The sequence below is a fragment of the Nothoprocta perdicaria genome, unplaced genomic scaffold (genome assembly GCF_003342845.1).
Source record: "Nothoprocta perdicaria isolate Ctin4 unplaced genomic scaffold, notPer1 scaffold_341, whole genome shotgun sequence".
In the NCBI taxonomy this organism is placed as follows: domain Eukaryota; kingdom Metazoa; phylum Chordata; class Aves; order Tinamiformes; family Tinamidae; genus Nothoprocta; species Nothoprocta perdicaria.
This window is the reverse complement of record NW_020455579.1, coordinates 241125-263288: the sequence shown is the minus strand read 5'-3', so window position 1 is coordinate 263288 and position 22164 is coordinate 241125. Positions and strand designations below refer to the sequence as shown.

General features: G+C 37.6%; 1 protein-coding gene across 1 annotated transcript in view; it reads right to left on the bottom strand.

The window, feature by feature from the left end:
• Positions 1-3547: 3547 nt before the first annotated feature.
• TG (thyroglobulin) overlaps positions 3548-22164 on the bottom strand; it is a 144425-nt gene continuing 125808 nt past the window's right edge. Inside the window, exons 45-48 of the mRNA XM_026043913.1 lie at positions 20325-20432; positions 9807-9947; positions 8857-9047; positions 3548-3684 (exon numbers count right to left, since the gene is read on the bottom strand). Of these exons, the coding sequence (XP_025899698.1) occupies positions 3563-3684; positions 8857-9047; positions 9807-9947; positions 20325-20432 (562 nt within the window). The 3' untranslated portion in view covers positions 3548-3562. The remainder of the gene's footprint in view (positions 3685-8856; positions 9048-9806; positions 9948-20324; positions 20433-22164) is intronic.

Genomic DNA, 22164 nt, shown 5'->3' with positions numbered 1-22164 from the left:
GCCTACTAGTGTGGTTCCTTATGAGGAAGAGTAGCAAAATCCAGAGGGCAATCAGATAATCGGAGGTACATTCAAACACTGTGTTGCTGATGCTTCTGCAGATGTCAGTGGTAACAACATTTTGGGCTTCAAAGATGTTTGGGCTTAATGACCAGGATGGAAGAGTGAAGAAACATGGATTCGGATGAAAATATGGGAAAGGGGTTGTGTGAGTGCTGTTAACTGCATCAGAATGGAAGGAAAATGTTGGGGAGAGGAATTAAAAGAGGTGCAAGAAAGAACAGGATGAGCAACAGGGAMAAATAGGATGCAGAGAGATTGGGAAGGGGTATTGTCTTTTAAAAGGCCATGGAAAGGAGTGCAAGGGTTCCTAGAATACCAAGAGAGAGTTGGGATAGACCAAAAAACTGTGTGTTGTACTAAAGAAAATAAGCTGTTTTACAAAATTCCATACGTAAAAAAAGCACTTTTTTAAAAAACCGAAATGACAGTCAAACTGAACATCTTAGGAGGGGTCACCTAAAAATCTGCTCATACAAACACACCTACCAAGTCTACCAGATGGGAAAGACTATAATGAGGAAGCTTTAAGGCCAGACTGTGGTATTTAGCTTGAAATTTAAACTTTTTTTTAAATTCCAGAGGCATCCCTTGGCTCAAGCTGGAGCTGAGCAGTGGGAGGGGAAAGATATATTTGGTTGTTCACAAACATGAATCAGTACTGAAGTCTTTTAAATCTGTGCTCTGATTACCAGCTCTAGGGGCAGCTGGTTAATATTGGGGTTGCTTGGCGTAATATTTCTTAGTGATACTCAATTTTATACCTTATATTTTGTGCTGTACAATATTGAGGTGCAGAAGACAGCAGATTTACAGTATTATGAAARGATCTTTGGTGAAATTGAGCTGAGCATTACCTTAAATTTTCTTTTGGAATTTATTGCTTTTTTTTTTCTTTTATTAAAAAGATTTAAAAGGCAAATGAGTTTAAAWGAATACTACCAATGTTAGTGCATAGAACAGGGAAAGAACTTTTCATGTGCATTTCTATTGTAAATGTAAAACTATATAAAATAATAAAAAATACTTAATATTCTGATGTCCAAATGATGGTCCTTTTAAAGTCTCTTTAACAGAAGTTATGRGATATTCGATTAATTCATCATGATTGTTACTGTCATAACCCATTTTTTTCCCCAAAGTGATTATTTGACTCAGTCAAGGATATAGGCTGTCATACAGATATACCAATTCCATTTTACACAATCAAAATCTCATTTAACATCACTATTTCACAGGGATTTGGCTAGTATTCTGGAGAATTTGATTTCTTGGAGCAATACAGTGTAGGAACAAAGGATGTTAGCTGGGAGAAGGTCACTGCTGTGTGGGATGAAAAATGGGAGAACCACTACATAGAGCGAAATGACATAATCTCTAAACTACGTACTTTCAGACAAATTAAAATGCACTCATGTAGTGGTTTAAAGAAGCAGCAATATATTTGGTGATTAATTAAGAATATATATACAAGATTCACCAAATGTTTAGAATAAAGCTGAGGAGGAACACAGTGCAGACACTAGGTATCTTAGATGACAGACCTGGAGAAACCCACAGGAATTTAAAAAAGACCAGCTCTGAATATTCACAGAAGAGGAGACTTGTAGATATGTGTAAATGTGGATACATGTGGATACCTGTTAGTAATAGAAGGGGTTTCAGCAGGGTACATGAAGTTTTAAATAGAATCTGTCAGACTTCAATTTCCAGAAGAGGTTTCAAAAGAGGAAAAGGTAAACCTAGGGTTGGCCAAGGTACCACAACTGTTCTGTCTATAATTACTGCAAAGAAAGCACACTGTTAAGCTACACRATTAAGATCATCAATGTATATAAATACTTCAAGGGAGGGAGCAAGGAGACTGGGGCTGGCCTCTTCCCAGTGGTGGCCAACAACAGGACTGGAGGAAATGGCTACAAACTAAGCATCAAAAGTTCCACAGGAACTTTAGGAAAAAATTCTGAACAGTGAGGGTGACAGAGCCCTGGAAGAGGTTGCCCAGAGAGGTTGTGGAGTCTTCTTCTYTGGAGGTCTTCAAAGCCCGCTTGGACACAGCCTTGTGCCCTTGTGCTCTAGGTGACCCAGTACATGCAGGGAGGTTGGACTAGATCTCTAAAGGTCTTTTCCAATCTTAACAATTCTATGATTCTATGATCTTGKCTTTTTAAAAGTTCTAGTTCTGAAATTCTCTTTTTTTCATTTTGAGTTGGTTATTGTATATAAAGATAACGATGATGTAAAGCATGATGTCATGACCCAGTTTTTTTTTTTTTTTTTTTCTTTTTGGTACATAATCAGTTTTTCTCTTCTTTTTATTGCTCATTGAACAGTATGTGAGTGAGTGTAAGAGCTAAGAGTTAAACACACAGCCTTTCTCCGAGCAAGGTAAAATCTTTGGAAACATGGATAAATGGCAGTCATTCACTGGCAAAAGTCCCAGGCAGCAAACAAAAACTTATGGGTTATTTTATCAGATCATTTCATCACTACACAAAAAATCTGTGTCCTGCTGAAATCAGTGGGAATTTTGCCACTAACTTCATGCAGCCTTGATTTCACAATTTGCTCTCAAGTATCACAAACCTTTGTGSAAATCAAGTATCACGAACCTGTTGTGCAAGTTATTTTGGCTATATTCTGTTGATTAAGGATTATCTGTTGCCAAATGATCCCAGCAGCAGACTAACCACTTAAACTGTCTTCAGAGCCATTAAAGTGCACCTCACAATGCACTTTTCTATACAGTTCCAAAATGTTTCTGTATAACACCTACCGCACAAAAGATAAATGCTCCAAAGACAGCATATTCTGAAGCTTAATTAATATGTTTTGCATTATTTGTGTTTTACTTTATCCAAATGGTCTGACTTATACTTTCAAAGGTGATCATGACTTATACTTTCAAAGGTGATCATATAGTATGTCCATGACTTCATGTGAGCACACCCATGTGAGCACACCCAAAGCACACTCTTGATTCACTTCTCATGTCAGTCACCTTGGATCCAGCCCCTCTACACTTTTGACACTAATTCTCTCTAGAATGTAAAATTATGCTCCCACACCTCCTAGAAGGATGAGTAAGAAAATGTAACATATCAGATATGATACCCAGCCAATGTTAGCCTCATCAGCTGAGGGATTTCTCAGAGCTCAAGTGCACATCTCTTTTCTGGATGGTGGTACTGCAGATAACAGTGCAAACATTTGGGTATTTGCATGAAATAAAGTCCACGTAGTTTAGTATTGTTCATGAGGTTTTTATTAATACAATACTTCTTTTACAAATTATAGTTTCTTTGGACCTAAAATAATATCTCTTGTGCTTATTTTGTTCAGTATTAGCAGAATATTTGAGAGGCATATATCCTTAACTGTACTAAGCAAAGTCTACTTGTTCAGAAAATACACTGAAGGAAGCAGCAGTGTTCAGCTGGTGTGACATTGTTGTATGGCTGTACAACTGTGAGACTAACCCATCCAAAACCGTTTTTACTTTTTATCTGCTGTAAGCCACCGTGTCTCCCAGAGGCTGGCTTGGTGTCTCTTGAGAGTTAAGCCTTGCAGTGGGGGCTTCACCAGCACTGCTTTCTACAGATTTCTCTTCATTATTTGCACTTCCTGAAAAGAAAACAAAAAACAATTTTATTAGGATTAAAATAAATACAGTATCTTTGATGTGGCAAGCTAGAAGATATATACTTTGTCAATGACACTTTAATAAGAACCTTGTTATGCGGCTCTAAGTGTTCAGGAAGCTATTTTCCTCAGTGTGCAGTCCATTTRAAAACTGCTTGAGGGCAATGACAGATCATCTAATGCTAATTAATAATCATACTTCCAGCAGGCTTCAAATATCTGTCATTGGAATGCATAACACTTTGCACAACACCTGTGCAAGACTTATTTTCTTTTTGGTGTGGTCTCATGACCTGTACTTAAGAGGCAGGAAGCTTGGGGAACATTAATTTTTGTCTATGTCTGTTTCCTTCATGTACCTACCCCTTCTATATGTTTTATCTTTTGTTCTTTTAGTCTTCCATCAATTTCAGAAGGGCAATTGCCTCAACAAGACATTACTGTGCCAAGGAATATTACCTATGTTGTTTATTTAATGGATCCTAGCCAGAGAGCTCTAAGTGCTGCATACATGTCCCTCATACTGAAGGAATCTGTTTTCTAGAGAAGAGTTCCAAAAGGAAGGTGTGAATAGAATGAGTAAAAGATGAATCCTAACCACAACATTCCTGATTCAGTCTTGACTCAGATCTAAACTATGAATGCTGTTGCTTTGTTTGRACTCTTGTGGGATTACACACACTCTCTCAAAGCTCATGAAGAACATTTTAGCTTTGCTAGTCTTGGAATTTTCTCAGCCTACAGGTGAGGTCCATTCTGGCTTAGATACACAAAGTATGCTTAAATTTCTGAATTTAGGTGCATGGTTTGGGATGGCAGGATTTCACTTTGGAGGAATTAAAGCTGTCTCCTTCTTCCCAACAATAAGACTGATTTCATAGGCACTTATTTTAGGAGGGATGGTTTACCTTAGATACAAATTAGATGACTAAGTGATGCGTGTTGGACTCAAGTCTATCTGTTCAAGGTGCAGTGTCCTCATATAAGGATTCATTGTTACAAAGTGAATACAACTATGCTGTGAAATGGGAATTTTGGCATTCAGACATGCTGTCTGAATGTCCATAAACACTCTGGAGTTTTTGTTTTTAACTGAATTTCATGTTGTTAACACATTCCCTGGAAAAAGCAAAACACAGCTTTTTCCATAATGGCCACTCTTGTTTCTGGTTTTGATGATCCCCATAGAAACCAGAATATAAAGCATGTTTTTGAATTGATACTGAAAAGCAACCAGACATACAACATTTCCTAAGTCCAAACCTTCTCAAACTCCATCACTTGCTTAACCCCCCCACTGCCTCCTCCAGGAACTGCCTCCCAAAATGTGTAATCTACTCTAATTTACAAGATATTTTCAAGCAAAACTGAAAAATGTTTATAAATAGAACAGCTTCAGACTTTTCCTCATACTTTATCAAGATACTGCCAGTAAATGCCATGAAGAATCATTGCATTTATTAAATTACATTTAATAAATGTCAACTATGACTACATACATTTCAATTATATGTCTGTAGGAATCCTATATTCAATCATTAAATGTTACAGTTTGATCACATAATGAAACATGTACTTCACCTTGGACAATACAATATTTTTGCTTCTTGTAAAGAAAAATCGCAGATAACAGTTTAGTTGGATATACACACATAGCAGCTTCTAGAWCCTGCAGTGAATAATCTAAAAGATATGCAACTTCAGCTGTCCAAGTGTTTCTAAATATTAGAGACTTTATTTCAGAAACTGAAATTTAAGGGTTTAGGAGTAAAAGTTTCCTGTTGGCCTGAGACCTAAGGATTGAAATATGGAGACTGCTATGAACCTTTATTTATCTGACATTTGACATTTCTAAGTCAAGGAACTTTTATGGCAGTAAATAGGGGAGCAAGAAAAGTTTTTGAAAAGTCATTTAGATTTTATAGTCCCAGGCTTGTCCAGTTCATCTCCATTTTAGTGAAATATATTAATTTTGTTATCTATAAATCACAGATGATTTGTGAAACTGGGAGGATAGTGATTTGAAGGAAGAGGTAAGATGGACAAAAGAGAATTCATCACAACTGTTTCAAATGACATCAAAATAACATCACTACAGCTATGCACAAGAACAGAAAAAGTGGATTGTTTCATTAGAAGTGTCTCTTTTGCAGCCAGTGTTGTGAATGCTGTCATCTTTGCATGCAAGGTGTTAAGTACAATAATTCTCCCTTTTCTTATAAGTACAATAACTGAGACTCAGCAGGCAAACAAGTCTGTGTATTATGCAGTTTAAAAAAAAAACTATTAACAAGAATTCACAGTCACTCAAAGAATATCAAATTCTCTCCTTTTTTTTTTTTTTTTTTTAACTAATTATGTGTTAGATTGAATCTCACAGTAGCTGACTAGTTCTCCTTAGATGAATAGTTCTACCTCAGGATGGAGAACCAGATGCATCATCTAGAAAGGGTCTGCAGGATTGTTCTCTCAAATCTATCATCCAACATCAAGCAAAAATCACAGAATGGTTAAGGTTGGAAGGGACCTCTAGAGATCATCTAGTCCAACCCTCCTGCTCCAGCAGGGACACCTAGAGCATGTGGCACAGGGCGGCATCCAGGCRGGTTTGGAAGACCTCCAGAGAAGGAGACTCCACAACCTCTCTGGGCAGCCTGTTCCAGGACTCTGTCACCATCACAGTAAAGAAGTTSCTCCTCACATGGAGATGGAACTGCCTGTATTTCAACTTATGCCCATTTCCCCTTGTCCTGGCACTGGCCACCACTGAGAAGAGCTTGGCCCCTTCCTCCCTACATTCTCCCTTCAGGTATTTGTACATGTTGATATGATCCCCTCTCAATCTTCTCTTCTCCAGGTTATGACTACCTGCCACCACTCCATAACAGACCGAGTGTGAAAGAGTCAGAGCTACAGTGCTTGAGCTTGGAAGTGGGGTAAAGGAAGCTACTCCCTTCATCAACCAAACAGTAAAATGATGATGCACAGTAACTTAAAAAAAAATAAAGATACAGCAATCTGAAGATTTTAATTTTCTTGACTGAACATTTCCTTAGACACATACAAAATATTTACTTGTCTATTGCTGAATGTGATTTCGGGGAAAAATGTAAGTGATGCACTTTTACACTGCTGGACTGAAACTGCTTTGGCGTGAAATTCAGCACAATCTTTTCCCAAAAGGAAATTGAGGGTCTTCACCTATCACAACCTGGAGTTCATATAATTCTTCTAGATTAACTGATGGATATCAGGAATTGATGGATATTAGGAATATCAAGAGACCCACAGGAGTTTCTATAAGTCCTAAGTCTAGTGTCTGGAGCAGAAATGGGTCCTATGTGATACCTATTTAAGCAAAAGTCATATGAGAATTTTCAGTATTCCAGGCGGCTAAGATTGAAAAATACTGTGGAGGCAAGGTGACAAGCCAATGTTTCTATGAGATGGAATTTAACAGAATTGAACTGTGTAGTTGTATTACCATGGTGCTGAGCCCAAGTAAATACTGGCTTGGAAAGCAGGCAGAGTGAACTCACTTTTGCTTGCAGAATAACATGTTGACATATCCCTTCTAAAACCTCTCCTTATTAATCTATAAATCTCATACAGTATGATTTGTTTTCCAACATTTGACTCATTTTTCTTTTTCAGTAGTTTTCTCTCTCTGTTTTTATATTTAGTCTTTAGTTTTTGGTTTTGGACACTGTTGAGGACAGGATCTTGAGCTAGACAGAACTTTGGACTGACCTATACATGAATGTTGTCTTTTAGGCCAATGTGGGCAGTTCTAAACTTTCATCATCTCAAAAATGGTCTCCTTATGGTACACGTCTTCACACTTTTATCCAGAATTTCCTATACATGCTGGGTATAGTCTCTGTCCGTGGTGCTCAGTCACGAGCCATCCTGCCAGTGTTGTGTTTTCAAGTCAGAATAGAATTACACAGACATAATTTTGTGAGATTAAGTCCTGAAAGATCTAGARGCTATATCTAGGACTGTCTAAATATAGGAACAAATGTCTGCAAACTATAGATTTCTTAATCATCAAAAGGAACAGAATGTCTGCTTAGAATTTAAAAGACACCAAAGGGTACCAAGGAACTAATGAAAAGATCTAGAGTAAAATCTTTAGTCCACTTCTGGAGAAAGCCTCTAMGTACTTACTCAGGCAGTCTCTTAACAAAAGCCTTTTTGCTTATGTTTGTGTCAGAACAACCAGCTTAATGGTTCTGAGCCGTAAGACATATATAATTTTATGTCACTTGAAGATTAGCTTCAATGCATTTGAGGTTGTYTTTTAGGCATCAGAGATAGTTTGTGTACCTTGGTCTCCTAGAAAGTAAGCTTGATTTCCAGGTATGCAATCCACTTAGAGCAGAAAAGGCCCGAACTATGCCCTATGTTAAAAAAGGTCCTTATGCATTTTCCAGAACATAAAAAACACTTGTGAGCTTACAGATCTGCAAGGACACACCAAAGTATTTTCACTTGCTGAAAAGGGGTAGTTTTGTTTCCTTATCTTGAGGCTGTCAAAGTTCATTAACAAAATACACAGATATAAAGGAAGTTTCTTTGTGTTCAAGTTGATTGTTCATTATAGAGCAGTAGACAGAAATCTCAGTAGGGTTGATCCTATTGTCCTGAGCAGTATCAAAAAGAAATTGAAGGACTTTCACAACTTGAGGAAAAACACAATGGGCATAACAAGCTATTTAAAAAGCCAAAGAAACTTATCTAGTGTGAAGCAGACACATACAGGAACCATACTGGGATCTACCTAAAGGAAGAGCTTCAGTTACAACCATTTAGTGAATAGAAGCCATTGTGCTCCTCCTCAGTCATATGAACCTGAATACTATCATTTTACATGCCTTCATTTGGCAAGCGAATCCAGTTCAGTCAGAATGTGTATTATGACTGTGAATAGTAAGCAGACTAACAGAAGATGCAGGTTCGTAACATTTTTTAAAATCACTGTGGTAAATCTGCTGTAAAAGAATGTTTAATGCAACTGTTATTGCATTCTTTCAGTCTAAGGGTGCATTTTTCCACGCTGGTATGACTGTAATGCTGACAAGACCATAGATAAAGGGAAATGTCAAAAAGAGAAATTAGGTCTTATGTAATGACAGAAGAGACTCTGCTTACCTGTGGATGCTTTCAGTCTTCTGATATAATCAGACCAAAAGGAACAGTCTGCTTTTTTCAGTCCTTTAAGAGTTGGCAAGGAAAMTGTGAACTCCTTGTAGTTATCACCATCATTATTTGGCAGGAACTTAGGCCAGAGAGGCATCAACGCAGACATTCTTTTTGAGAAACTATGAGGGTAATTTGGATTTCTAATGAGAAGAGCAGAAATAATTATTAGAAAACAATTACATGAACAATAAAATGCAGAAAAAGACTGAATGGGCCAAAATAATGCATATTCAGTCTCTCTGACCATTAGGGTTCAAATTCAGCCCAGACTGATGAATTCTTCAGTATGTCTCAAAGACAGCTACTTAATCGCCTGGTTCACTTCCTGAGGGCTCAGACCAGGTCTGTTGGTTCATGTTCATCAACCACTTTAGCACCCTCAGCTCCAATGAACAACCCAAGGCTCTCCAAAGAGCACAGACACAGAACCCACACTAGCTTCCTACAGATACTCCTTGTTCATTGGCATGGTTACAGCACAGTAAAGCTGAAGATTATTCTCAGAGCAGCTGGTTAAGGGTTCAGTATTTTTCTCATGTGTTTTCCATTTTCTACTGGGAATAAAACAGCCTCAGCCCAAAATGTTCAGATTTGCGGCCTTAGAGAACTAAGATCTGAAAACAATACTGAGGCCTTGGTAGCCTCTTTATATTTATGTGGCATTTGCAGGTGCTCCACAGAGATAAAATTCTAGCTAAGCCACATATGATGAATCTTCAGTATCTGCTTGAAAACTTGGCCATGCCTTTCCAACCTTGTTGACTATAAGTGTTCTCTGTAGGAGTATAACTTGCTGGAGCAAATGGAGATTATCGAGTGTACACTAGATCTGGCCTGCATTCACTCTATTCCTCCAACCCTGCCCCAATCATAGTAATTCTTAAATGTCACATATTTACCCAGATTTTACAAAATTGGAGATATACTGCATAATWTGCAAGGAAAGGCTCTTTTCTTCCAGAGTAAATTGCTCTTCATACTTCCGGTAGAAGGGCAGTCCAAATGCATACTGAACATCTGGCAAGAGCTCTGTAGCTGAACTAAAAAAAATATTTACATAAACATAATTCAAATAATCATTTATTTGTTTAGGGGGAAAGAGGAATTAAATCAATTAAAATAATAAAGTAGAGTTTTAAATAATTAATGACCATTAATTAGATAGTTGCAAGCTCTAGGGCTTTGTATGTCAGCACATTAAAAGAGAACAATTAAAAACAAAGAGAATTTGCCATGAAATCAGTGAAAGTTCTTCAGTTTTTACAAGACAGAATTGTGGAGAGCAACAGGGCAGATTTGCTGAATTAACTATGTGGATAAGAAACAATAATAAAGGAAAAAAAACACTGGTTATTGCTTAAATTACTACTGAGCTTTGCACAGATTTTCACTAAGATGAAATTCAGAAAGAATAAAAGGAAGCATATGATGACAGGGAATTTGACAGCCATACCAGAAGGCTAATTAAGTTTTATTTCAGAGACTTGGAATAAAACTTTGGCGCTTCTTGAAGGCAATTGGAGTTTTTCCATTAACTTCAGTGGGGCCATGATTCTATCCCAAGTCTTTGGATAAGGAGAGATGTAATAGGAGATGTTTATGAAGATTTCTTTTAGACTAATTTAGACTTTTAATCTAATTTTTTTGTTGGCTGAGTTGTTTTGGTTCCTGCAATGTGTTCTCCCCAAGTTGTGCATGGCTGTCAAATCAAAGCAGGCTTAAGAAAATTGCTTAGATCAGATATAATAAAGAAAAATCACTCTTTATGTCTATTTAACATTTATCACATATAATATGATATATCTCAACAATTCAGGAAGAAGACTGTGGGGCAAGACAACAAACCTTGCAACAGTGAAGAGTACTCATATTAACATAGTGAAGTTCCTCACACACCGAAGTCATACCAAAAAAGAGATATGCCAAAAAATAAAACTGCGCTCACAACTTTGAACAAGACATTTCTGGTCTGGAGTCCAATCATATTTTATGCATTCCTTATTCAGACAAAGGTCCTAGTGACTTGATTTAATGCTGGTAACATCAAGGCAGACAGCAAGAGGGACCTGAGAGAAGGAGCCAATGCCTGTGAGGGAGGGACAAACAAATCCCAGCTCCACTCAGCAAGGTTTCATCTTCAGGGGTTGCAAAGGTTGCTGTCGAAAGGTGGCACAACTGAAACTATTTTATCTTTGGACATGAAATGCAGCAGCACTGATATGACCCAGATGCTGCCTATAATTGAACAAGGCTCATATTTCAAATCATCCTGGGCAGGTGGAATGAAAGCAAGATGACTTCTTTACATTTTAGGAGTGGTGGCATTACCCTCTCTCCAAAGCCTCTATTTTGAAAAACAAACACAGAGCCTTCTAAATGAAATACATCTTTGGTTGTATTTTCCTTAGTCTTATCATAATACCTTAGTAATACTTTGCATCTGGAAAGTGAATTATTCACAGATTATTCACCATAAAAATGTAGAACTGAAACAAGATTAAAGCATATTTTTCTTCCCCAAATGTTTATACAAGGACTAAGCAAGATCATAGTTTAATAATTTTGCTTTAAAAATAATTTGCTTGGCTCAGTGTATTACAGCAATGTTTGGTGTAAGACACTTTAGAGTAGAATAGATGATATAAAGTTTGTTAATATGCAGTGAAAGGATAAATGTACTCCTTTAAAAAAGTCATAGCAGGGGTGAGTTTGGCTCTAAATCACAAGTGAGCTGGGAACGAGACTTGTCCCAAGATGAGACTGTGGTTTCAGCCCTTCTGTTTCTAGAGGTGAAATCTGTTATTTTCATATTAAAATTCAGCAAAGTCCTAAACTGAGATCTCACTAGGATTGAAAATTATYCATACAAATGTAACAGGTCTGGAAAGAAGAACAAAATGGTACAAAATTCTATAATGTCATAGTCTGTTTTCAATACCACATCCTGGCCAGCTAATATCAGTAGTAAAAGGATAGGGAAGAAAATGTAAAGCAAAGAGGAACACATGTGTGTGCAGATCAGCAGTATACATCTGTGAAAGATCTAGATGGCAACTAGAGGGAAAAACCAGGGGAGCCTTTCCTTCTCCTTTAGACTCTAACCAGGGGAGCCTTTCCTTCTCCTTTAGACTCTGACCAGTCCACAGTTGGACTCAATAATCTCAGAGGTCTTTTCCAGCTAAAATGATTCTATCATTCTATGATCCACTACTGCCAAAAAAAGACTGTGAAGTGCCTAGAAATACTCAAACCAGGATTTTGGAGTCTTGTGGGAGCTCTAAAGAGACAGAACCCTGTCCACAGAGACCAGCTACACTAATAATACATAATACTACTGGTGAATGTAATATCCAAGGATGAAACCRTGACTCCTTTGACTTCCTGGGGCTTGGATTTCATGCAAGAGTATTGCTTAAAATCTTCTGTGGCTATTATTTTTAAACCGGGATGTGAACGTTTTTAGAAACAGATGCATATGTCTTCTTATGCATGTGACTAGTTGTCAGACTGGTGAACTAAGCCATGGAAAAGCTGTCTACATGATAGATCCTCCTATTTTGCTCACACTAGATGAGCTCACCTTAAAGACAACTAAGTCTTGACTTCACAGAGAGTAGTTACTGATGGTCAGCTCTCCAACATACAGAAAAACAGGTGCTAAAATCAGAAGGTTACTGGAATTCGTTCAAGAATTTAACTGCAGACCTTGAACTATCACTTACTGGGAATTTTCAGTATACAGTGCCAATACATATTAYTTGAAGGTATTGGTTCTAAGGAAATTTTCCTTATGCCTAAGATGGAATTATCATTTAAAATGTTTCCAAGAAAAAAAGAAAGATATTTCTTTGCTATTAGACACCTCACTTCTGTCTCTGGAACTATGGATACTTTTGCATACAAAAGCCAACAGCTTCAAGAAGACTAAAAGATGAGAAGCTCAGCATTCAGAGCAAACACCTGGGTTATGGTTGATTTGGTTCAAATTCTCATTCCAAATTAAACAAAGCATAGATATAAACCTAGATTTCCCACAGTCAGGATGAATTTTTGAATTTCTGAACCACAAACTTTTGGAACTGTAAAAAAAAGAAGTCCTTATAATTTTTGTTTGCAAAATGGAATTGTCATTACTGAGAACGCTCGGAGAGACCACCATGCTATGCTACATTAGAACTAAATGCATAATTTACAGTGGCTGCAGGGATCTCATATTGTGATTCACTGCACATTAGCCCACTAATCTCATTCTGAACTTTGCCTTTTTCTAGATATGGCTAATTATTTCATACTGGAAATTCACTGATGACAGACTATGCCCAAACATGTCTTTTTTTTTTTTTTAAAAAAAAAAGTCTTTATTCTCATAATCACACAGTTTCAACTAATCTCAAAGTCTTTAAGTCACAGTTGCTTCTATTTTTATTCTATTTAATGAAGTTTGGGTTTTTTTTTTCACATAATCCATCACAGAGAGATACAAGCCAGTGTAAATTACAATAAGTCAAAGGCCATCCTAAACTAAATGAAAATACCTAACTATCCACTACTACTCAATCATTTATTTTTTAAAATAAATATAACCCTAGCAGAAGCATCAGTGTAAGTCATAAGCAGATGTACCAAATGGATGTTTWCTTACCACTATCTTTTTAGCTATCTTGACTAATGATCACAACTACTAATAGAATAGTTTTATAATAAATAAGATTGAGAACAGGAAACACATGTATGGCACACACTTCTATATTTTTGTGATTTTAATTTTTTTACTGATAATCTAAACTACAAAACAGGAATTTAAACCTAGTAAAGATCTGACACCACAACTTAAATAGTATGCAGGAGGAACTTAATTGATATTTTCATTCCAAAACTCATTCCATTTTCACCTGTACAAATAATTCCGGTCATTTTTTCATAATTATTTATGTACTATTATATATGCTCATTATACTGCCCATTTTCATATGAGGAGAGACTGGGTGAACTGGGCCTGTTTTCTCTGGAGAAGAGAAGGCTGAGAGAGGATATGATTAACATGTATAAGTTCAGGAAGGGAGAATGCAGGGAAGAAGGGGACAAGCTGTTTTCATTGGTGGCCAGCGATAAGACRAGGGGTAATGGCCATAAGCTGAAACACAGGAAGCTCCATCTCCAGGTGAGGAGGAACTTCTTTACTGTSAGGGTGACAGAGCAGTGGAACAGGCTGCCCAGGGGGGTTGTGGAGTCTCCTTCTCTGGAGGTCTTCCAAACCTGCCTGGATGCCRCCCTGTGCCACATGCTGTAGGTGTGCCTGCTTGAGCGGGAAGGTTGGACTAGATGATCTCTAGAGGTCCCTTCCAACCTTGAATATTCTGTGATTCTGTGATTTTTTCCCCAAGTTGCACTTATTTTGGGCTTCTGCCTTTTTTTTTTTTTTTTTAAAGATTGATGYCTTTAAAGCAAATATGGACTAACAGTCATATATTTCAAGCCAGAGCTTGAAAAAACTTTCATATGATTTTCAATTTACCCCTGCTTTGATTAGAGTTGTTGGTCCTAAAAATCACTGTCCTCTGTAATATCAAGTCAGGGATCTCCCCAGAGCAAGGCATAGCAAAACCAAACAAAACAAAAAATAAACAAATTAAAAATCAAAACAAAACAAAGAATCCAAAAGCATAAAGTTTTAGAGGTCCAAGTTACCAGGCCCACGACGCTGAGGACGCTAGAGCTGTTAGTTAAAAATGTTCTCTACAGAACAACTCCTTCCTTCTCTGATGCCTGCACAAACTGTTCACTTCAGKGAAAATACTGCAACACATACGGGAATACAAATATTCATTTTTTTTCTACTGCACTGCCTGAGAAGTGTAGAAGAAACGGTTTCAAGCTCACATTAATCACTAAACTCAGCAGATGTTAGTGATCTACAACACCTCTCAGGTAAGAAAATCATTAATCTTTTAAATTTAAACATTTATGAGCATTCCTGTGCTGATTCTAACTAACTTTGTGAATGGGCTGGTGATAGAGGTGATATCATGATTTAGTTTTGGGTTCCACACCTCATATTTAAGACTGATCAGTATTGCCTAGGCAAGGATAGGCCTGTCACCATGTAACCAGGAAAACAAAATAAAACACCCATCCATCACTATTTGGCTTTGGCAAGAACATGTCATTCTCACACTGTTTTGACTGAACAGCATGGGCAAAATCCAGGCTCRCTGGAGGTGATGATAAAACTACTGATTTCAGAGAGGGTATGACTTTTCAAATATATAAATTTTKTTGTTGTTGTTGTTAAAAATGTTGGAAATAACAATCCGGTTGCTTGTACACATGTCTAAATTCTTCATATTACTACCAGCAGATTTGCAGAAGGAGATCAAGTATCCAGGGCTTCTAGCAGGCACCAGATCAGCAGTATTGTGGAAGAGCAGCAGCCTTATAACACCATAAGGGACTTTGCCTGGACTATGGTAAGTAAAATTATTTAAAAAAAAAAAAAAAAAAAAAGAATTAAAACACATCTTAGGAAAGGAAGTGGTACATGATTACAGGGAGAAAAAAAATCAAAGGAATAACCAGGTATTTATAGAAACCTAATGAGCCAGTGTAAGGTCTTCTGTGACCTCTACAGCTCTAGGGATGAGTTTGGCTCATTTCGTCTCTTCACATTACAAAGTTCTGCCAAACAAATGGGAAAAGGCATGTGAAAAACAGATGAACACTTTTCTTTCTTTCTTTCTTCTTTTCAGGAAAATCAGGATGTATGGAAAAAACTTAACTCCTAATGAGATTAAGCTGCCAAGTTTATCCACCTTTGTACAAAAAAAAMCCCTATAGATATATTTGACTTGCCAAAGTATCTTAGAGGTTTTTTTTTGTGTCTTTTCCACTTGGTTTACTCCCAATACACACGATGTTCTACTTTCTAAAATGGTTGTGCCAACTAAAGATAATAAAACCTAAGAGCAGACAATAAATTCAAGAACCTGAAAGCTCGTATTAACTGGAAAAAAAAGGCAGATTTTAAAGCAGGAAGAATCCTCTGTTAGCATCTCATCAGAACTTCTAAATGACGCAGAATACAAACCTTTATCAGGGAATTTGATTTGGGGGGGCCAGGAAATCATCCATTTGTTCAATATGTTTTCTCTGGGGCTGAGTGAAAGCATGAATTTCTTTGAAAATGTGATCTATCTAAAGCCCGGTGCACCAAGCAAGGTCCCTCTATGTTTATAATTGCTGTATTACAGAAACAACCTGCCCACTGCAACATATGCACATGTTGCATGTGTACTTTTCTAGATCTTATAACTGAATTTCAGTTAAAGCTGATTTCTGGTTCTTCTGAGGTTGATTCTGAGCTTACTAGATTTGTGACTGATTTGCAAGATCTAAAAAATCCACTGAATTATAAATGACACTAAAGCCCTCTATGGAAAGAAAAAACAAATCATCTAGACCTCAAGCCTTCAGCAGCAGAGAAACTGGCTGAAATCTGGTGAATGGCATGATGTAGCTGAATCTATGGGTATGTTTCATGGCTGCTGCTCACAATTAAATAGATAAGGTCAGAGGRATAAGAGGCAGGTTCAACAGGAACGAAAAAAAAAACCCAAGAATTTATAGAAGATCAGAGATTATAGAGAAAAGACACAAGCTTTTGCCGCAGCAAGTTCACATTGACTTTGGTGGTTGACCAGCTATGGAAGCAATGTTTCATCCTATCATTTCTGTTACCATCTCTCAGGTGCCTCCCCTTCTCTCAGTGTTTAGATAAGTTTCTTTGAACCCCTAAGATGTAAGGCTTGTCTGTCTCCACAGCACTCTGTTCATATGATGGTGTAAATCAGGAGCTGTTTCTCTCAGAGTTACAGGAATCCTATAATGTGCTACAGAAATACAGCCAACTATGTGTGCTTTGGCATGGAGCAGTCACTTGACAACTCWCAGTAACATAAGCAAAAGTGTATAAAGAGCCAGGAGAGAAAGAGGAACTCAACTGAAATGACTCAAAATAGAATGCAGCTGATTAATCTTGGGGGAATCTGCCACAGTTGACAAAAGCTATACCAAARTAATGGTCACAAATGTCAAAGACTGTAAGATATAGTCTCATTAAGTCTCAGTTAATACTTTGTTAATGATACTAGAGATGCTTTGCTGCTCTGTTGAAGCCAATGATCTGGTAGCTCAGCAATCAAAACAGTGAATTTTACCATCTTTAAGACAGCACATTTGACACCACAGTGGAACTTGGAAACTGTGCTTGGGCACAGCCACAGAGAAATGCAAATGAATGAAGAGCTACTTTATTTGTCTTTAACATGTGAAATCAGCCAGAACTCTCCTTAGGTGTTAACAAGGAGAATCTTTGTAGAGGTAACAATATTATCCTTGTCAAAACATACCTCTCCTATCACATATTTCTTTACAGTAACTAAAGCTATGCTGTAGTCCTCCACATTAATCCTACCCAATGCTGAGCAGCCACATTCCTCCTGCATTGTTTAGAATAACTGTTTACTCCAAGGCCTAAGTGTTCTGAAAAAAGAGAGTGAGGAAATGGTATCTGGGATATATATGTTTTTCCTGCAGATTATTAATGCAGGAGTTGGCTATGCATCACGTTCCTCATTCAAATAGCAGCTGAAGGCTAAAGCAGACACAGCATCACGCCAAACTTGAGGGAAAGCTACCACATGGAAGGAAGATATTCGCTTACTCTCTGCAAGTCCTATTTATCTATATTTATCTATGCATTTATCAGTAATGGCTTTACAAGATTTTCCACATATGTTGTGAACATCAGTATGGAGCAAGTTTTTAAATCCTATCTCTTTATCTATGCATGTCTGGATGGGTGTGTACATACATTTTAGAAACATCCAGCACTCACACGAAGTTTTGTTAATTGACTTGTACTGGAAAAAMACATCCTCAATTAATAACTTTTTGCCAACTCAGCTCCTTTGCAATTAGGTCTGTCTTTACTGGTTGACTTCTTCCTCAGTTTGTATTTTGCAGTGAGTTAGTAAGGGACTGCTCCATAGAAAACAAGAGGAAATGCCAGTTCTTCCACATCTCTGCATTTTACACTCTGTTCTGTATCACATCAGGGGAAATGCACATAAGTAGGAGAGCAGAGCAGAAATTGTAGAACTGTAACATGATCCTGTGAAACAGGATCATTTGTGAATGGCCATTTCCACAGCCAGAATATTTTATCTAACAGTAAATAATGCTGTAGTTATCTGAACACAACATTCTCAATACTCCTGCGTGGCAGAGAAATAGTAATTAACAGCAGTCTTTATGCTTAATATATAATGATTAATATAATCTTTATCACACAAGCAACAAACAGAAAGAGGAAAAGGCCCACATTGTGTTTAAACTGATAAAGACACAAAGATCAAAAACTACAATTTTTGCTCTTACCTTTCCCTAATGGCATAAATGCCATAGTAATTTAGATTTTCAGTATTTCAGCACCCACAAATGTTTTAATTTCAATTTCAAGAGCTAATTTTCTATCTTATGCCTGTGCATGACCAGGAGTATCTAGTGAGATATTCCTCCAGCTCTGAGGCTATTTGACCTAGTATCTGTATCACAAATATACCTATAATACGCAAAACACACTGTTGGTTGTTGAATTTAGCAGCACACAGGTTGTCATAGCTAATAATATATATGTTATTACTGCTCTGGAGAAGCAAGGAGAGAGAAGTAACACAAGCATGGGAGAAATATTTAATGGACAAGATAGAAGAAATTCCCATCAATTTAAGGCCTCAAAAACAGTGGTTATAGGTACTGTATAGGTATTGCATAGGTACTACTTTAACCACTTTTAAAGACCTTATCAGAGATGTCTGGGTCACTGCCATTCTCCAGAGCAAGACAAAGTGCACTAGCTAATTTGAGAACACGTCTTTTCTTTTTATGCAGCTGGAGTTTTGGCACAGAACAGCTCTGCTCTGTTTGGAGCCTTGTAAAAGTCACTTATCAGAGCGCACGGGTAGTCAAACAGAGCACTGTGAACATTCCCGTTGGAACTACCAAAGAAGTAACAGCTCCCTGAGGATTAAGTTCTTCTCAGCTTAAAAGAGTCTGTGTTACTGCAACATAATGGCCCTCATCTGTAACCTAGATCTTGGCTGATTTCTTTCAAATGCTTTTTCATTGTGATATCAAGGGAAAAAAAAAAAAMAGAAGAAGAAGAAGAAATAAAGAAAAAGGGAAGAAGACAAGTAAAATCAAAGAGTAAAAAAAAAAAAAAAAATCCCTAATAGTTTGTAGGCTACTTCACAGTATCAAATGGTGGCCATCAGAATGCACTATCACTTCCCTAAGCCCTTCCAAACAAGCTCTGCAGCTCATCTCTTCAGAGAAAACCTGAGAAAAGGGAAAGAGTCCCAYAAATCTTCTCTGGACAGGACAGAAAGCAGAGAGCAGATGCTGTTCCCTCCTACGGAAACACTCAGTGGGTACGTCAAGTTAAGTGTCTCCTACATGCCCATTGTCTGAGAGTGTGCAGTTTTGGGACAGAGGTTKCTTTCTCTGCAGTCACTTACCATTCTGGCTTTGAGAGTAAGGAACCAGGAGTTACCGTGGTATCTCACATAGCAGCACAAACACTAACCACTGCCTGGAAACTAGTGGCTCATCCTAACTTCAGTGAGAGTTTTTGTGTAAAATAAAACCAAGTAAGGTCACCTTGATACTCCATGACTACCACCTTGTTCTAGGCTCTGCAGAACACGTCATCCACACGTCTCCCCGGCATTTTGCCATTTTTCTTATTTAAAAAAAGATGCAACTTCTCCCACTAAAAATTTTTCAAGCAAGCTGCTAACATGAATGATGATATAGATGCTGGGTTTCCAAATACTAAATTTCAAAAATACTTTTCCTCCCAGGAGGCAGTCTGCTGGCTGATCAGAAGTTGCAGTGCTGGAGCAGGGAGGAATAAATCCAGACCTTGTCCACACTGATGACCAGTCAATATAATTACAAGGGAACTGCACTGACTTCAAAAGGGGGCAGTGTTAAATTAGGGTTGAGTTCTTCAAAAATTTGAACCTATTCATCTTGTGAACTATTGACTCTTGATGACTTAAAATTTCTGGTCCTTTGCAGAAGATTTATCAGATACAGAGAAGAATTCTAAACCCKTCTCTGGAACTGGCAGAGTAGATATAAGTTGGTTGAAAAGAGAAACCTGCTTTAGACATCTTACCTGAGGTGCCTCTGTTCATAAGCAAGTATTCCCATACACTCAAAACAGAGAACTAACTTAGCAGAGAAAATTTTTTTCCCCTGGCCACCTGTCCATTTCCCCCAGAAGAAGCCCAAAAGGACAGCCCTGTTTTTGCAAACCCTAAACCCAAGAAACACCATAAACCACATCTCCTTACCTGCTCTGTGCGGAGCTATCAGGTACATGGTACATGAAGACATTTCCTCTGGAGTCAGCAGCCCAGTGACTGGCCATGTTTATGATGGGACATGTGATAAACTGGTCGCTGATAAAACAGAGGAGCCAGGAACAGAGGGAAAAAAAAAAAGGCAACAAGTAAGACTCTTTATATATATTGATAGACTTCTTTAGCTCTTCCAAAATACAGTGCATCTCTGTCTCCAAAAGCACAAAAGCAAACCACATTCACCTTCTTCAAGACCAGTACAGCTTCAGATCCCTTAAAATTTAACTATAAATACTCTTTATAGAGTGTTGAAYAATGGCAATGATACAAAATACATGGGATTGGCACATAAGGAGCCAGCTGGCCCAAAACCAAGCTTTCCTTCCTTCCTGCCATTAGGTTACCCAGGCCCAGACTTGCAGCAGTATAAAACCTGCTCTCTGAAATTAGTAGGTTGCAATGATATCTAATAAAAGCATTTTATGCAATTCCTTGGTCAAGGATCAATAATATCACTTCTGCCTTTGGATCAGTGTGATTTTGTATACAGCTTCCAGAGTTGGGGGAGGTAGAGACCACTTATGCTGATGTCCTGCAGGGCATCTATCTGGAGGGCTCAGCAGTGTGGAAAAGCTTATTCAGCTGTATGGGAGAGAAAGGTTAAACAAGGAAGGTATGATGAGGTAGTTAAATGATCCATTTATCAACGGGTACTGCAAAGCAAAGGTATCAGTGAAGGGATCTACTACAAGGAAGCAAATACATCCAAGCCTTCCTAGCTGACCCTGCCTCAAGAAAAGAGGCTGGGAGTCTGGAAGAGGAAGAGTACTGGCTGAGAAGAGTACAAGGAGCTCAATAAGGTAGACATGCAAATGGACACCTTACTGCAAAATATGTTATTATGCGTGAAGCGATATTATATATATATGTGTGTATATATACACCACAATATCCATTTCACATGTGCCAAGGACTCTCTGGCTGTTTATATATCCATAACTATGTGAACACACATGAATGTATCTGCTACGGAAGTGGAACGTTTCAATTCTCAACCTAGTGAACCTGAAACTGTTCCTGCAAGCCTGGGGGGGTTGAAAAAAAAAAAAAAAAAAAAAAAAAAAAAAAAAAAAAAAAGCATGACTGTAAGAAACAACAGTGACAGAGAAGCATAAAAACATGTTGCTTTATTTAACTCCTATGGTTATGAAAGCCACCACTGGGGCAGCTATCTTTGTTCAGCAGAGATTATTTTAAGCTCATTTCTGAGACCACAAGCTATGGGCTAACTGACCACAATACTCTTTGGCAGTTATGGTTGACAACACCCTATGAAATGAAAGTCACTRTTCTTCAGATACCTACCACCATGAGGCTTACAAGAGCAGAAGGACTTTAAAAAGGTAGGAGGCTGCTGAGAGCATTAGCACTCGAGAAATGCTTTTGGAGGTATTCACTACTGAAAACTGTTTCTTGGTTGGCACTATGAAGGAAAAACATCCACTACTTGGGAGAAATTAAAGGCAAAAAMCACAAAAATGTAACCACAAAATTAAATAATTAAATGGCTATTTCTTGCAGGTCCAGAACATTGCCCCCTCACACACACCCACCCAAAAAAAAAAAAAAAAAGAGAAGAAAGAAGGAAGAAAGGAGAACTGAAATAATGAAATTCCTTCCATTCCAGAGAAATGAAGCTAAAACAATTTTAAAAGTGGAAATGCTTTAAAACCACAATATATATCTGATATATATAGCTTATAACAACCAGTTATGTTGCTTTATTGTTCTTTCTAACCTTTTAAAAACTGAGCAACTAATTAAAGCTTAT